Genomic DNA, 18,682 nt, shown 5'->3' with positions numbered 1-18,682 from the left:
TCAGTCTTGTGCTTAAAACATGGTTTCCATTTTATCCCTGCTTCAATTTTCCCTGCAGAACAAGGGTGGAGTAAAAAACTCAGCACCAGGTCAGCTGGCAGTCCAGACTCCCTTGTTCAGAATGACTAGACAGAAATTTCAGGTCACACACTAGCTCACTGCACTGGGAGGAAGGTAACTTCTTAGCAAGATGCCAAGTCCTCCAAATAGGTAAAAGCTGAAAGAGGAATTGGGTAACTCTCACCAGACTTGTAGACACTCTTCTGTGTGCTCTTTATTCTTTCTGGTGGTTTTTGCTTTTAAATTCAAGCTGTTTTTATTTAAATTCAGGAATACAATTCTGTAGTCCAGTTAAACTTGCATATGTGGGGAAGTTAAACCCAACAGAAACACAGAGGTAAGTTAGGAGCAGGAGGCTGAGTTAGAATAAGCACAAGGACAAGTTAAAAGCACAAGCAGTCACACCAGAATAAGCTAGTCCAAGCTACCGGAAGAACAGTTGATATGATGATGGAAGAATTTCACACAGCAGCTGCCCACAGTCAGAAACGTGGTCTTCTTGCTTTTCTTGCCATCTTGTGGCATACAGTAGTACACAGTTTCACAGCATATATGACTTTGAACATGGCAAAATACAACATGCCTGTCATCTAGACAAGTAGGTTCAGCAAGGCAGGTGCAGCATGAAGGGGGATGTTTGTGCTGGGAGAAGAAGTTGCTGTAGACAAGACAGCCATACCTCACGCCTCACAACAAAGCTTTGTTTACAAAAAGTCTCTGCAAATGAGTTTGCCCTCTGGTTTATGGCAACCTGGATTCAGGAACAATTCAATGAATGAAATTCCTCCTTTAACTGCATCTCTTCACACCAGTGTTCAGAACACCTTTTCATGCCATCTTTGAAACCTCAACCTCATCTGCAAATGCTTGAACGTGACTGTGGCCCAATACCAGCTGACATGTCAAAGACAGTGTCAAGGCTGGGCATGGTAAAGGGGCACAGCAGTAAGCCCAAGAAGCTAAACTGGAAGGGGAAGAAGAGGTTGAAGGGCAGTGTGGTTGCTGGTCAGTGTTGGAGACTACTTGAAGTGACACCTTATTCCACATGATAGTCCTAGAACTTTACATAGTGCTTTTGTAGAAGTCTTTCTTAGTGTGAAGCATGACTAATTTCAGGGGATTCATAAGGACTTTGATTTTACCTTCTGTTTCAGTCAGAACAGACATGCTGATGGCAGACTCCTTGAAGCCACAAGTTTCAGGAAGAAACTGAGAAGCTGAGTTTCTAAACAAATACTTTTCTTCCTGCAGATCAGAGGTTGACTTTTAAAGAATTCACAACTCTGTGTTAGTCAGGGTAAAAAAGAAAGGTAACATTTCTACATATGAAAAAATCTCTTTTAAAGTCTGCTCATTCTTCAACAGAGATGCTGCAAATTAATGGTATAAACTCCTGACTGACAATCGGAATGAACTTCTTAATTTAGGTACTGTACTTTAGTGTATTACTAGACTTAGAAGGCTTTAGCATTACTTGATTTTGCATGCTACTTCACAAACAGCTTTTCTCATTAAAGTAGACCAGGTAAATAGTTTCAAATACAAAATTGTTCTATGTTAATTTAATAACCACGAAGACAATCAATTAAGCAAATCCTTCACTTATTTTACATTACATGTGTTCATGCACTATCAACAGCAGTCACCAAAAGCTTCCTGTGGATTTGATGATTAGGACTTTGAATCCATGAATCGCAATCCTTAAGTAAAAATTTCAAAATAGTGTATTACAGTGAATCTCTGATGAAGTTATGAATATATACAATTCACTCATATATACATAACAAGGAAAAAAAGATGTGCAGCTCTGTAACATTCCTCCCTAACCAAGGCAATTATTTAACTGAGTTCTTGTCACTGGGAGTGAGAGGGAAAGGGAGAAAGAATACAGCAGCTTTCCTTTTTCGAAATATTATAACTGTAACAGTTTATAACAGTATGTAGTTGATGGTAACTGAAAGGGCCCAATAATGAACACGGTTTGGTTGCCTGTAAGGCAAGATTTAGATTTGTGAATTACTGTAAAATTAGTATTAAGCAATATAATTATAAAAATGTGATTTAAGTTATAGAAGTAACACTTGGTAGAACTAAAGGGACTTTAAATTCATGTGTTGGACATTAGAAAAAGAAAAGAGTAGAAACTTAGAAGAGACTTCCCCCACAAGCTTTCCAAACAAAGACAACAGAATCTAAAACCAAAAGTTGTTCACAGAATTGGTGATCAATACTATGTGTCAGTATGAAAGGACAAAAAAAAAAAAAAACCAAACAAAAAAACTATTTCCACAAAAGAAAGATGTATAGATTAAAGGGGACAAAATGCAAAGGATGAGAAAGAAATGCAATGCACATTTTTGCCAAATCCTGAACACTTCACTGATGTCATGAACTGTATGAAACATAACGAGTATAAAGCAAAAATGAATATAGATACAGAGAAACTCACAAAAATACTTAAGGATGGTTATAAAAGTATACCACAAGTTTAAGTGACTACCACAAAAACTATGTAAAAAATAAGCACATTAATTAAAAGTGGGGGGTGGGGGTGTGGGGTATAAGAAAAAAACATGAACCACCACACTAGTATGTGATCCAGAGGAAATATTAGTAATAAAGTTTGGAATAAGTAAAAACTTAAAAAATGAATTTAGCAGTTGACTTTTCAATGGAATAATGTGGGCAACACAACCAGCATCAACAAAAAAAGTCAGCTTTTACATTAGAATACAGGCCACCTCAAAATTACTCCACTGCAGTTAAAACACAGTGGTCTTTCTTACACCAAATCTGCAAGAGGAAGGAACTAACTTATTCTCCATGTCCACAGAGGACAAGAAAAGAAGTAATAATTTTAACTGCAGCAGTAAAGATGCAAACCAAACAGGGACAAAACTTCACAAGATTTCTAATGGTAATCAGTTTACATGTTAAAAGTCCCACTGAAAATTCTGCAAACTCTCCTGTAAATGGTATTAATACCATACCTACATGAGGCTGATGTCACTTAGTAAGAGAGTAACAGTGGCATCTTGAGGATCTTTCTATCCCTATTTCTCCAACTGTGTTGAGATAGATAGATATATAGATATAGATATATATACACACATATATGTAATGAATATCAAATGCCAATGCTGGTCTTCAGTTGATCTTATTCTTAAACATAATGGTTTCAAGTAATAGAATTATGCTGAAAGAATATTCTCTATACAGACATGATGATGTTTCTAGTGTTCACACAAATATACTTAATAACATGACCTTCCTATGAACATTCATTCCTGGTGCTGTATCTGCTGTATTTGCAGGTATTACTAACTTTGAGTTTTTATTAGCAGTTTGTGGACTTTATAAATCCTGGAATTACCAAGAAAAATAAAATGGTATAATTTACAGTTGCAGTATTCCACTTCAATACAGGTAATGTATCGTTACAATAATTAAAAATAAGACGAATCTGAAGAGAATCACTTTTTCTTCCTACATATACATCAATATAAAATTTCTTAGCTGTTACCCATCTTTCCATGACCAACAGCTAATGTAAAGCTCAAAAAGATGATGTGATTTAAAAGATACATTTTAAGGTGCAACAATGGTCTTGAACTCTGTAGGAAAAATAGTTACCAATACTTGCTTCTCATACAAATCACTATTAAGCCTTAGTTTTGGTATGCAGCAGGCACTGCAGGCCTATATAATCCATTTAGTCTGACAACAATTTCTGCTAAACAGAACTATTTGGACCTTTCATTTGTGCTTGAATTGTATCCAACCACTTTGTCATAGCAGATTTATACATTCTCATGATCATACTTAAGACAAGTTGCATTTCATTATTTCTGGGATGACTCTTGAGATGTGCAATTTAAACACCATCATATCTCATTATAATCCAGTTTTTGTGTCATAAACATTTTTATTACACATCTATATTCAGTTTCTCTCAAACTCTAAATGGTTTTCATTCAACAGGGATCTATTAAACTTAGCCAGTGCAAAAGGCAAGTGTTCACATTTTTAAAATCCAACATTGCCATTTACTAGCAAACAGTACTAGCAGTACAGAACAGATGTTAATTTATCATCTGTGGAAAACCATCAGGTTAATGGGAACTTCTCAGTTTTTCTCATCATTTTTACTATTTCACCTTGGTCATAAGCAGGTGCCTTTGCCTCTCTCAATACTCCAACACTTGGAAGACTGAAGGACTATTGATCTCCGTAATTCCCCTAAGGTAATGAAATTATTAAAGGTAAGGATCCTCTAACATCTCCACACTCAGAACTAGTCCCTTAAGATCAGGACTGAAACATAAGAGATACCCAGCAAGAGAAAAAACAATATTTTCATATTAGATACCCTATTTTTATAGATAAGTGACATAGTCTCTAATACAATCTGATTTTTTTTTCTTCTCTTTAAAACAGATCAATTGTATAAACAAATTGTCTTTAATTGAAAGATCAAATAATGAGAAATATTTTTAAGGTTTGGAAACCTGTAATTTTATAATTAAATACTTTACCATTTACTAGGGAAGAAGGTCATAAACACAGCTTATTAAATATCCTTTTTAATCTATGAAAACCTGTATGTAAAATAGCTAGCAAGAACTCTGCTAAGCTCCCCAGTGAAAAAACATCATTACTAATGCCTCCAAATAACATCAGCTTTTACATCACAAACATGTAAATAAAACAGAAGTGAGTTTGTCTGTACCAGGACCCTAGTACATGATACCTAGTTTCTTATTACTGTCACAAGTGGAGATGACCTGCAACATTTAATAAACTAGAATAAAAAGAAATAATGGGTAATAATGGGTGGGGTTTATTGTGTCTTCTATTATTCCAATTTCAATTTACTTCTCCTTTCTCATGTACTGTGCTTAAATTAAAAGAAAAATAGAACATAAACTGGTAATAAAGCAAAACTACTGTCTGTAATATTAGAGTACTAACAGGTTTTTCTAGAAAAATGGTTTTCAACCAATCTCAACATTTAAAAATATGACATCTGACTAATATCTCAACAGTCCTACTTTGTAACATGGGCAGAGGAGTTTTGAAAATTAATGCAGTGGCAGCTAAAAGTACAGTCTTGTGAAGAAATGAAAAGCAGAGGCATTATCTTGGCAAGTATTTGCTCTGTCAGTGGGCCTCAGTATCAAGTGCCTCAAATATTTAATGACTTCCTCAATAAAAAGAGTTATTGCAAACCTCTTCCCCCCCACCAAAAAAACCCCAAAACTTAAAACAACCCCACAACAACAACAGATTCTTATGCACTAAAACACGGGTCTTAACATTCTACTGAAGGCACCTTTTTCCTTTACACTGCATTCAGTAACCTCTTCCTATCTACTGTGTATACAACATAAAACTTACCAAAACCATTTTATGGCTTATCTAGAGTAATGGAAAGAAGTAAGAAAACTAATATACAGTCTTCTTATGAAGAAAATTAATATTCTTTCTACAGAAAAGCAGCAGCAATATTTTGGTTTAAGTTATACCCAGGTTCCTTAAGCAATTAATGCAGGGAAGCCTAGCCTTGGTTTTCCCCTAATATTTCCATAGTGAACAGCAAACCTACTGCTCAAAAAAACCATACTGCAATCATTAGATATGGTCTTATGTATGATGCTAGAACAAGACATTAGCACACTTCCCTTCCCTCCCCGACCCCATTCCCCTCAACTCCAGTTTCAGAAAACAATACTGCACACTGTTTGTTCAGCTATATAAACTACACTTTAAATCTGTATTCAGGAAAGAAAAATTACCTAGACAAAATGAGATAATACCCTAGCTACCCCTTTGTCCTCCACACACAATTTTTTAATCACCCTTGCTCACTTTATTGTGTACTAACAATAACACTCCATTTTCAGTGCAGAGCTTGAAATTTATATTATGTAAAACAAACTTATTGTTGAATATAATTAACTGGGCAGACTTTTGGATTTGATCTTGAAGTGTGCCAGTATCTTGACCAAATGGGCATCTTGGTTCCCTTTTATCACCTTAATCATTGCTACCATGCAACCCCCATAACCTACTGCGAATTCAGTAAACTTTCTTTTCCAGAGTACTCTCAGTGCAAACATAACACACAAGAAACAGGCTCTGCCAAAAGGGGTGGCACACACCTAAACTTACACTTGGCAATGTCTGAAGTCCAAACTTTGGGATCGAGATGAAATATTCAATGCATAAGTATGGTGGTTTAGACCCTGCCAGGATCCAAGACCATGCTGCCATTGTCCCTCGGACTGGACAGGGCAGGGAGTGAGATACAAACCCCAGAGTTGAGATAAGGAAAGATTTAATACAAGAGTGTAACAACAACAAACCAAATAACAGCAATAACCATAACAGTAATAACAATGAAACAGAACAAGAGATATACCGCAGGGATCCATCAGTGAAGGTGTACACATACAAACACATAACTCTGCTATTCCCACACTTGGGCACCCGGACCTGACGACAGCACCGTATGGAATAACCCAGCTAGTGCTCCCTCCCCACTGCTGGGGAAACTTAACCCTATCCTAGCTGAACCAGGACAGTAAGTTAGCCCTCTCTTATAGCGTATTTAACAGAAAGTTCAGTGAAATATTTTCCAAGTGTCATTGTTTGAATACAATTTGTTATTAAATAGTTCTATGTAAAAGAACAACTTTAGCTTGTGGAGTAGAAGGAAGAAGAAAAGGACAGACATTCGGTGTTCCCATGCCAACATGATCAAGACCGAATGTGATTCAGGCTACGTCTGTTCATGCATATGTAATCACACACTAATGTGCTTAGAAAGCCTCAAACGTGTGCTATAGTAAGAATACTACTCACTACATTTGCAGAACAAATACACACATAATACTACAACTGCATAAGTTTCAGGTATAAATTCTAACGCATGAATTTGCATTACTCAAGCACTGAATACCCTCCTTTTTGGAGACTAGACATCAGTTCACTGAGGAACTGTGAAAACAGAAGTATCTAGTCCCTACCAAGTAATTTACACACTAGACATAAAACAGATTAAGTAAAGGAATAAGAAACCTATAGTAAGAATAATGGGGAGCAAAAACCTCAAGTATATTCAGTATATTGGGAGCCTGACTTATGATCCTTCATGCACATATTAAAATTTACGGCAAATTGAGTTTTTCAGACAGATAAACAGAGACTAATTACCATTACAAGTGTTTCCAGGACAATCAACCAAGCCTAAACAGACACAGAGTCACAGAATCACAGAATGGTTTGTGTTGATGAGGACCTTAAAGATCATATAGCTCCAACCCCCCTGCCATGGGCAGGGACACCTTCCACTAGACGGTTGCTCAAAGCCCCATCCAGCCTGGCCTTCAACACTTCCAGGGAGAGGACATTCACAGCTTTCCTGGGCAGCCTGTACCAGTGTTTCACCACCCTGACAGTAAATAAATTTTTCATTATTCTAAATGAATTAATCTAAATCTACCCTCTTCCAGTTTAAAGCCATTACTCCTTGTCCTATCACTACATGCCCTTGTAAAAAGTGCCTCACCATCTTTCCTGTCACCCCCTTTAAGTACTGGAAGGCTACTATAAGGTCTCCCTGGAGCCTTCTCTTCTCCAGGCTGAAAATCCCAACTCTCTCAACCTGTTCTCAAAGGGGAGGTGCTCCAGCCTCTGATCATCTTTGTGGCCTCCTTGGACCTGCTCTAATAGGTCCATGTCCTTCTTATGTTGGGGGTCCCAGAGCTGGAGACAGTACCCCAGGTGGGGTCTTACAAGGGTGGAGTAGAGGAGGAGAATCATGTCTCTCAACCTGCTGGTCACACTTCTCTTGATGCAGTCCATGACATGGTTGGCTTTCTGGGCTGCAAGTGCACATTGTTGGATCATAGTCAGTTTTTTCATCCACTGCTACTCCCAAGTCCTTCTCTGCAGTGCTGCTCTCAACCCACTCATCGCCCAGCACACACTGATCACACTGCTTGGGATTGCCACAATCCACGTGCAGGGTCTTGCACTTGGCCTGGTTGAACTTCATGATGTTTGCACAGGCCCACCTCTCAGGCCTGTCACGGACCCTCTGGATGGCATCCCTTCCCTCTAGCGTGTTGACCAAACCACAAAGCTTGATATTGTTGACAAACTTGCTGAGGTTGTTCACAACTTGCTGATTGTCACCAATCATGACACAAATTCAACCAACAATCAAAAAGAAACATGCATCTTTGAGTAGCAGGAGGTAAAAGTACATATTTCAAGAGTGAGTGGGATGACAGGGCATAAGGTAAAGAAAAGCTCTGAAAATTACATACTTATTTTGAGTCTGACAACAAGAGGTAGCATCCTGACCTGTAAAATAATCAGGACAAAGCAATTCAATAAGCTTAGAAAACAGTTGATTTTGGATGGACCTTCAAGGGAAAAGACTATTATACTTATCAAGGATAAAGAAAGCTATAATATTTAAAGCTATAATATTAAAAACAGATGAAAGTCAAGACAAGAATTGTAAGCTCAAGCTTAACAATCACCAGAACATATCAGAGAACTAGGACCTCTCCTTAAATTCCAGAAAATCATAGATTTGCAGGTTTTCACTATCTGGGCGAGATATGACCACACATCTGTACAGAATCAGTAAACATCAAATGCAGAAAAAAGAAGCAGGCTTCTATGAAACCAATACACAAAGCTGACCCAGAGAAGAACAGCATTCGGAAGGCAAAACGATGAAATATGGACAGAAAGTAAACAGTATGAGAACATCAAAATATAGAAGACATCCCAAGATTAAAACAAAGTTTTGAAAGATGAGACTAGGTGTGCTGGGTTTGAGTGAGTGGCGGAGTTTTTGATAGCAGGGGAGGGGGCTACAGCAGTGGCCGCTATGAGAAGCTTCTCAAAGCTCTCTGGCCAAGATTGAGCCAATTAGCAACAGTGGCTGCACCTCTGTAATAATGTATTTAAGAAGGGGAAGCTGAAAAGAGGAGTTGGAGTTGTGAGTTCCAACGAGAACACTTCTGCAAACACCAAGTGCAGTGAAAGAAAGGAGAAGGAAGGGACTGTGCTGTAACATGCAGAGACCCCCTTTGTGGTGGTGCAATTCTTACCCCTCCCCACCCCTTGGGCTGCTTGGTGTTAGGTGTGATTCCACCCATCTCCCCCAAGCTATACATCAATCTGTGGAGATAAGGACTGCTAATGTTAAGGCACCCCGTTAACCAGCCTGGCTCCTACACCTCTTGATTGCTCAGAAAGGTTATAATAGCCCATCATCTCCTAATAGCCTGGCACACCTGTGCCTGGGGAGTGGTCATATGGGAACAATAACAGAATTGCACATGCATCAAGTTCTTGTGCAACTGCTGAAAGGCACCAGAATACTTGTTGTTTGAGCTGGGTGTTGTTTGAGCTTGGACCCTATAAATTGTGACCACAAGGGAGACCCTTTGAGCTCTCCTGGATCGCAGCAGGCCTGTGACCAGCATCTCCCCTGAGTTGGGATACCTCTCAAGTATCAAAACCCTTAAAGCATCATCTGCTGCCAGAGTTGACAGAAGGCCAGGGCAAAATCAAACTGCTCAAGTCTCAATTATTGCTCGTTGAATGCCAAGGCATTGTGAGTATTTACTCTGAACTCAGGAAGAGGGAAATTTTACTTTGAGGTAGCTTCAATTTCACTCACTCTTTCTCTGCTTGCTAGTGTGTGGGTACATACTTCATTCTACTGGATCTGAATACTTCTGTTTCTGTGTATGTGTCTATACATTTAGTGGTTGTGTACGTGCATGTACATATGTATAAATTAAGGTACCGTAAAGTAAGTTAGTGTGAATCTTGTCATTTTAGAATCTGTAAATAAGTCGCCTTTTTTTATAATATCTTCTAAATCATTTTGTAAATGATCAATTGCTGTTATTTATTAATAAATCTAAAATTCCTGTTAAAACATTACCGTGTTAATACTTTCATCCGCAACACTCTTGCAGCCTGCAGTGAGACAGCAGGCCACCCATGAAGGTTCATGGTGAAGCAGGTGCTCACCTGCAGCCCATGGAGGACCCCATGCCACAGCAGGTGACTGCGCCTGAAGAAGGCTGGAACTGTATGGGAAGAAGCTCCCGCTGTTGTGGTCCAGTGCTGGGAAGATTGCAACTTGTGAGGGTGACCCATGCTGCACCAGCTCAGGAAATGCTACAGGCTGTGGGAAGGACTCGCATTGGAGAAAATTCATGGAGGACTGTCTCCTGTGAGAGGGACCCCATGCTGGAGCAGGAGAAGAATGTGAGGAGTCCTCCCTCTGAGGAGGAAGAAGCTACAGGACTGACTGCACACTTCCCATTCCCTGCCCCCTGCACCACTGTGGGGAAGGAGGTAGAGAAATTGGAAGCAAAGCTGAGTCCAGGAAGAAGGGAGGGATGGAAGCATGGTGTTTTTTAAGATGTGATAATGCTTCTCACTGTCCTACTCTGTCTGTTAAGTGGTGGTGTTGTTGTTGTTGACACTGTCTGAATTAAATAGATGTTCTTTTTCTTCTTCTAAGGAGTCTGTCCTTTGCTCATGATCATAATAAGGAAATCACTCCTCCCTTTCTTTATCTCAATTCCCAAGCCTTTTTCTTTATTTTCACTTTCCCATTTCTGAGGGGGAAGGGCTCAGTGAGTGGCTGCATGGTTCTCAGTTTTCTTCTGGGCTCAAACCACAACACTAGGCCAAGAGACATGAGAAGATAAAGCGTCACTAGATGAAATACTTTACCTAGAAAAAAGGAAGGGATGAGAAAAGTATTTTCTTTTGCCACTGCAGAACAAAAACCACACTACTATATTCTGTCAATATTATCCTAGAGTATTCATCAGTATTGAGGAAAAACAGCAGAAGAGTTGGAGGAAGATCTGCATGTTTCAAAAAATTAAGTCTTGATGGTGGTGTAGGTTGCAAAATACTCTGAATTAAGTTGAATGACAAATTAGAGTTGCTTATCTGCAAAGGTAGCATAACTAAGAAAAAGGTGGGCACAGAAAGTTTGTTCTGTCATGGATGGGAAGGTCTGTTGTACCAGTGAAAAACAGGAAGCAGCTTTGGGGCTGACAATCGTAGCAATGAACACTGATAAACTGATAATCATCTCATGACCGAGTAAGAACAGAAAGGAAGATGCTGCTGGAAATTACTCAGAGGGAGGTGGGAGTATTTAGAAACCTAAGAGAACATTATGTTTCAAGAATTATATATGCTTTTGATAAGCAGAAGCACTGAACCAGAGATACTGATTTAATAAAAATAGGTTTGATCAAGAACTATGAAATACAAATTATCTTGATTAATGCTGAAGAACTTGAGATACCATCAACTAAGGAAGACCTAGAAATCTTAAGTGAAACAGAAGGGCTTGGATAGGTGGTAGCTAATGAAAACAGTAAGAGATTTGTAAAATTGTCAGATGAAACAATGCTGCAAGAGGGGAAAAATAGGAAATTTCTATCTGGACTTGTGCTGCTAGAAAACTTAATCAAAGAATGGAAAAAAAACCAAAAGACATCTGTAATTTCTAACATGAATATATCAAAGAGGGCAAGGGAAAAAGGAAAGGAAATTATGCCTAAGTTATGCACATTTGAATGCTGACAGGCAGAAAAGTAGCAGTATGAATGGCTGGAGTTGTCAATACAAAACAAAACTATTTTATAAAAGAACAAAACATGAAGCAAACAGCAACTACAGTCATGAGAAAAGCACTGTTTCTAAGTGAGGGAGGAACAAAATAAAATGGATACAATGGTAAAAAAATGCGTATGAACATTTTTCTACCATTCCTAATGAAGGTAATTGTTACACACATTACAACTATTATACTTGAAAACCCATTTGTTTCACAAATACAGGATTAAAATATTCTGAAATATCAATATAAACTTTTGCATTTTTCTTTCTAGAAAAAGAACAAGAAGGTTAAAAATCTAAGGTACAGGCCACTAGAAGAGTCTCTAGTAAAATTTATTGGTAAAACATACTCTGTCAAGGTTATAGTCATTCTCCTGGGTTTTGCAGCATCAACACCACCAAAACAACAGCCTTATAACAGAAATTAATAGAAATAAGTTAAACTACCACCAATTTAGAAATTAACTAGAGTCCTACCACACTATTTAGGTAGGTCTGGCTAATCCTTACTATCAATTTTTCAGTGTCTGTTACGTGATAGGTGGTCACTTCATGAAGTCAGAAGTGAAAACTCCAGTTACCATGGAATCAGCCTGACCTCAGGCAAGTAAGAAAGCTTGCTTTGCAGGAAAGTTTTGAAAATTTCAGTACAAATAATCTGAGCTCTCTGCTTGCTTATGCTGTCCTTCTAGCCAATGTCTAAAAGGTACCTATATTTAACAGGCTCAGTATCTATACTAATAAGGTATGTCAGACACACAAAGTAGTATTTTACACTTTTACATAAAATTCAATCTCCAGTCTGGCAGTGATGCTAACTACACCCTCCCACACCCCTGTCTGCCATACTACAATACTGAGTTCATTCTAAACCTATAAAAAGAATTGAATAGAAAATATGAACAATTCACAAATGTGATTTTACAATACCACTGTTCAGTAAGTACTTGTGCCAAACTGTTCACTTTAAATTAATAATTTTAGCACATCAAAGATTAACCCTAATATCTGATAATAATGTAATCAATACAAAAAAGGTCAGAAGTTAATGTCTTTGAGTAGTTTGGGAGAAAAACATAGATAACCAACAGAACTGATCTTTCAACTCAGAAATACCATCTGATGAGTCATTACCATGCAAACATTAAATACTTTCAGAAGAATTAAAATGCCAAATTGTAGGAAGAATGGACAAGACTAGGAAAAATCACAAATTAGCAATGGTGAAACCAATTGGATTAATCACTTCTCATCTTTACCATTACTGTGTCAATTATATGCTGAAGATAACAACTTCAAAAAAAGCTTTGATTAGCTGTCTACTTCTGGCAAGACTTTTGAAAGTCAGTTCTTTGGCTTTTCTGCAAACCAGGTCAATAAAGAATAAGCTAAATGTAATCTACATAATTTGTGTATCAGTTCTCAACCACAAGAAAAGGTGATGCAAGAAGGTGGAAATGTGTAGAGGAAATACTAAAAAGAGAAAAAAAAAAGTGTGCTTTATGTTTACCCTTTCACCCAAACACACACAAAAAAAATCCTTATTTTCAGTCTTACTGTCATAAACATCAGATGCCTAAATGTTAAGCTTTCAAATCAGCCTAGTTACTCTGCAGTACCCAATTCTATCTGGAGTTCCTGAAGAAATGCCTCTGTGTTCCTCACTGGTTTTGGACGCTGGTTACAAAGCACAGGAAAAATGTAATTTTGTAGCCCTAGGACAAATGAGGAAAAATAACCTACATACACCTGGTTAACAAACTTGCCTTCCTCTTCAAGAGAGGATCATGAAGACTGAAAGAGTACCCACCTCAGATGGTACGTTCACCTGAAAGCAAACCTTCTGACAGCTACAGATGAACAACTGTCAGTTTGTTGCTTGATAGAGATGTTGTGACAGAGAATTTAAAAAAAAATCAGCTGCTGTGTATGACTTAATTTTCACTCAAATCCATAATGACAATTATTTATGCTCCCAAAGGCTACCTTGAAGTGTTCTAAGTTTTCAGAGCTGTTGCCAAGATCCATGCTGTTGCTGGATCCTGTGATAAAACAAATATGCCCACTACTATTCTACTCTTGATAATTTACAAATGTATAGGCAAACATCAAGGACACCACTTTCCCAAATCTGCGTGGTAGGGCTTCTGTATGTATGCAGAAGAATAATGTGTGCACCACATTTTACAGCAGGTACTGTTCACATGCAAGATCAACACAAGCACAGATTTAGAGTTATACTGTTTCTATTCCTTTCCAACCCATGCACTTTTGGTGGAAGCTGCAAAGGACATCAATAATATCACACAACTTTATAAAAAAAGAAAAAAAAAAAGAAAAAAGAAAAGGTATTGCCTTAATGTGCTTCAAAACAATTATATTTATAAAATGTATCAGCAAGCACTCTTTCATATTATTTTTTCTTCCAAGTAACAAAGACAGAGGTCATACCCTGACACAAGGTAAGGTTAAATTGCTTGTACAGTAGCTACCAAATTGTTTACAGACAGTGTGGCTTTTAAGAAAACCAGAAAAAAACAAGCACTGCTTAGTTTAATATGCCCTAAAACATGAGCTCATGAGGCTTTAAAAGTCCCATTAGTAGAGATTTTCACCCAAAGAGGACAGGCACCAGTACAGCCATTCACGGCAGCCAAACACTGCAATGTTTCCACGCCTGTCACCACATGCCTGTTCATAGAACATACCACAACAGAGAAGGAACTTAAGTCATTCTAGGTTTTTAATGTGAGTTCTCAGAACACTTCTCACAGTTTATGGCCTCAAAGGATGCTAGAAGTCCAAGATAACACTGATATGATCCTCTAACCAACTATTCAAGTAGTGAGTGTTACTTACAAATAATGATTATGAATTATAAATTTGGCAGAATATATATATAGCTAAGAAAAAAAATGTAGCAATAACACATTGCAAAGCTAGAAAATAACTTTTCTCCCCTTCTCATCCTTCCTCTCCCCAGAAAGGTGGGAATGAAGTCCATGATGGAGCACTACCAATTTCTGCAGTCTCACTTACATCCACAGTACAAAAGAGGCATAATGCAGGTACTGAGTGGAGCCATGATTGCTACCTAACTACTTTTAGCCCTGCATCCAGGTAAGTTGGAGCACCAAAATTCATATTAACCTGAGGAAAACTTTCATTTCCTTCACCACCTCCAGTATGTTTTATGGCAAAAAAACCTTCATAGGAACAAGATAATTATGAATCCATTTAAACTATTTTGAGGCTGAGATGTTCCACAACTGGTTTTGATATAAACAGGATCTGTTAGGTTAGAGAAATGTGTCTGAATTCAAATTTGAAGAAGCTTTAACACTGACATCATCAATTCTAAAGAAAATTCTAAGGAGATATACTAGAAGCAGAGTGTATTGATAGTGTTCCACCCTGTGCATATCAGCATGAAAAAGCGCTTCAATTTTCAGGTTTAATAGGAAGACAGTACAATTTCTCTGTAACCTAGAACTTCTTAGATAATTACTATAGTTATTATAATAGAAGATTAACAGAAGAGAAATTTCTATCTCTAACTTTCTCTAGTTTTTCAGTATTTCTAATGTGCTTTAGTTATTATACAGGCAGCTCAAAGTTATGGGAGCACCATTCTGAATCCCCTTCCAACATTGTTGTTCACTGAACTCTACAAAAAGTTTTCTCCAAATACTGAACTCAATTTTAGAATTAATTTCCTTCATCAGTATTCATGATTTTTATTTGCTTTGACTGAAAATGTATGTAGAAAAATTTCACTTGCATTTGTACCAAGAATTGGTTACTAAGAGAGATTATCTAGTGAAGGTTAATGACATTACGTGGGAGACCAATATTGTCCAAGCACTCAGAATAATAAAAAACAAAATTAAAAAGTTGAAAGCTATGCTTTCTTATGATTAATTTTAAGAGAAAGAGGAAAGGATTTGAAAAAAAAAAAAAACCAACAACAAAAACATTCTCTGAGATTTTTTCACCACTGGACTCCCTTCTCAAGTACAATCTCTCACACTTCAGTAAAAATGACTACTTACATTTCAGTAACACCAAATCATTTGGCAGAGAAAGCAAACATGAAAAGAACCATAGAGAACAGCAAGACAAACCTAGTACCAAGTAAGAACAGAATTGAAAAAAGCTAGAGTTGAAGAGCACAGAACTGAGACAGCATAAGTTAGAGGAAGACATATAAGTGTTTCTGACTGTTATACATAATTTATCTTTGCTGGAAACCAGAAGCATATATCAAAAGTGAACGTGCACACTTGAAATAAAAATTGAGAACACTGTTGGCTATTAATAAGACAGTGAAAAAAAATCCATAATTTACAGAGGACCAGAAAATGCATAGGCAATGCCACTCACCTGTCTTCACTAAAACGTCGACCAACCAAAATTTTACACTTGTCTGAAGGAAGACAAGCTGCTAGTAAAGGTACTGTCCTTAACACTCGACTCTCCTGAAAAAAAAAAAAAAAATTGAATAAAATCAAAGAGGGCTTCTACGAACTGTTAATGTTTCCATTTACTTTCAAGTTGCATTGACTAAAGACACTGAAAAAAATCTTACCAGATAACAGAAAAAAAATCTACAAGAAAAATTACCCAATTTTGATGCATTCAAATCATACTGTTCTGATTGACAGTGTTAAGGTATGATCATCAGCATAAACCTGAACTAGGCTATCCAAATCTAAACAACAGAACTTTACAGAATAATAAACAGTGGGCAAAAACCAGCATTAGCATTAGTGTAACAGGTTGATGAGCTAAAGTCTCTATATTGGAAAATGAGGGGAAGGCTTGATTTCTACAAACAGGTGCTAAAAATAAAAGCACTTAGTGCATCAGAATAGACTGTGAAATACAAACATCTCCATGCTGCTGTCACTTCACAGTAACCAGGACAACAGCACCAACACTGCCATGAGTACTCCTTGTGCCATTTAGGCTGTGTTGACCAAGCATCTGCCTACACCTTTGTGCCACATATAAGAAAGGTGGCTGCCACGCCTTTGTGGGGAGCACAGGCTTTTCAGATCTCAAAGAGCATTAAAGAGAACTGTGTTGGAGCAGGGCTTCAGAAAATGGAGGAAGAAGGAAGTACTGCTCACTGAAGCAAACTACCTACTTCTCAGAGCAATTTGTTTCTTTTTTTAACACAGTTGGGAACACACTAGTTTTTGTCTAGACAAGAAGTATTGCAAACTGAGCTTGAATATTTAGCTCATCAATTTTTGTTTTCCCATCAGCAAAGAGGAAGCATAGGTTTATCTTGCACTGAATGAAGACATCAAGCCAACACCAAAAACTGAGTGAAAGTTTCAGTTTATTTATTTATCACAAGAGGAACAAAGGAAGGTTATATAGCAGGAGGCAAGACACTAGAGGTCAAGTGAGGATTCCAAAAGCCCTAAACGGGTAAGAAACTAGTTCTTGTAATGCTCTCAAACTGAATGTCACATGATTCAGACAATTAAAATCTGAAAAGCAGTCCTTAAACCACAGGATTAATTAATGAAAACCCAAGGGGGGTTTGGTCCATATTTTGATTTATGAGCCACGTATCAACAATTCAATATTTGTGAACACGTAAAGCCTTGATTACCTGTCTCAGTTCTCTCTGGGTGGCTGTTAACATTCCACAAGTATCAGTGTGCAGCTGTCTGTGGCTTTCACATTGTCTTGCTACCAAACTGCTGTTAAATTAGTTCAGTAAAGACTTCTATCACTGTTGCCTATAACCTTTATTGATTTTACTTTTTCTGATGCGTATCTACTGATCATCTATAAACAAAATATCACAGAGTTGAAGGAATAAGTTGTCCTGCCACATCCACCACCACTTTGCATGGTAGCAGCAGCAGTAGCAGCATTTATCCCTCCTAGGAATAAATGAAGATCAAAGTACCTGGGGAGTGAAGTGCTAGCAAGGTGAAGGAGAAATATCCTTCAAACTAACATTGATTTCTTCTATCTCAGCAAAGTGGAATAAGCCGTCAGTGGTGGTACAGAAATAATTGTCTTTATTTAATCATAACTAAATAATATACCAATTCACTAATCAGAATACTCCCTTATTCATTAGAATATGAGAATTGGGAATAAAGGAACTGGAAGAAAATCATTTATTTGTCTCTGATAAGCAAAATCAAAAAAGCTATCATCAGACAAGGGAAAGTCATTCAACTGTTCTCTCCAATGTCATATCATTACTTCAGAATTCCCTCTCATATCAAATGAATATATTCACTTACCAGGGAAAATAAAATTTTCCAATCTAAAAAACAATCCATGTTTACAGGAAGATGAAATATAAAATACAAAGCTGAAAGGTATTTTTGAGAACAGAAGCTTATGAACAGCTAAGACAAACTAACATTGAAAAGGTTTCATTTGTCTCAATTTTCTTCATGAAAAACCATTTCTATTTAACAAGACTATATATAACAAATATATATATATTTGTTGTTATATCTGCTATTTTTGATTTACTGGTTGAAAGTGAGCAGTTACTCTCTCCTTTGTTCTTGTCAGTGTTCTAATAGTGACTTGCAACTCTTTGTTTATTCATTATTTGACCACTGAATTACACAAATAGAAACAGGAATGGAAGACTCATGTGGTGTTGAACTTGGTTGGCCTCCAGGTGCCCACCAAGACACTCTATCATTAACCTCCTCAACAGGACAGGGGAAAGAAAATAAGATCAAAATGAAGTCATGGGTCAAGGTAAAAGCAGTTTAATAAAGAAAAGCAAAAGTGCAGAAGCAAAGGAAAAGATTTTATTCTATACTTCCCAACAGCAGGTGAAACCCAGCCACTTCCTGGGAAGTAGGGCCTCAGCACATGTAGCAGTTGCTCCAGAAGACAAGCACCTTAATAACAAATGCTCTGCACTGCCCCCCCCCCCCCCCCC

The 18,682-nt window shown here is 37.5% G+C and overlaps 1 protein-coding gene across 3 annotated transcripts in view; it reads right to left on the bottom strand.

Annotated features, from left to right (window-relative positions):
• Positions 1–18,682, bottom strand: part of DTWD2 (DTW domain containing 2) — a 93,540-nt gene that overhangs the window by 39,720 nt on the left and 35,138 nt on the right. For all 3 annotated transcript variants that reach the window (XM_026865588.1, XM_026865586.1, XM_026865587.1), the window contains exon 3: positions 16,129–16,223. In XM_026865588.1, the coding sequence (XP_026721389.1) occupies positions 16,129–16,223 (95 nt within the window). The remainder of the gene's footprint in view (positions 1–16,128; positions 16,224–18,682) is intronic.

The sequence above is a fragment of the Athene cunicularia genome, assembly GCF_003259725.1.
Source record: "Athene cunicularia isolate RWA chromosome Z unlocalized genomic scaffold, athCun1 chrZ_part1, whole genome shotgun sequence".
Lineage (NCBI taxonomy): Eukaryota > Metazoa > Chordata > Aves > Strigiformes > Strigidae > Athene > Athene cunicularia.
This window is presented reverse-complemented; position numbering and strand designations above follow the sequence as displayed.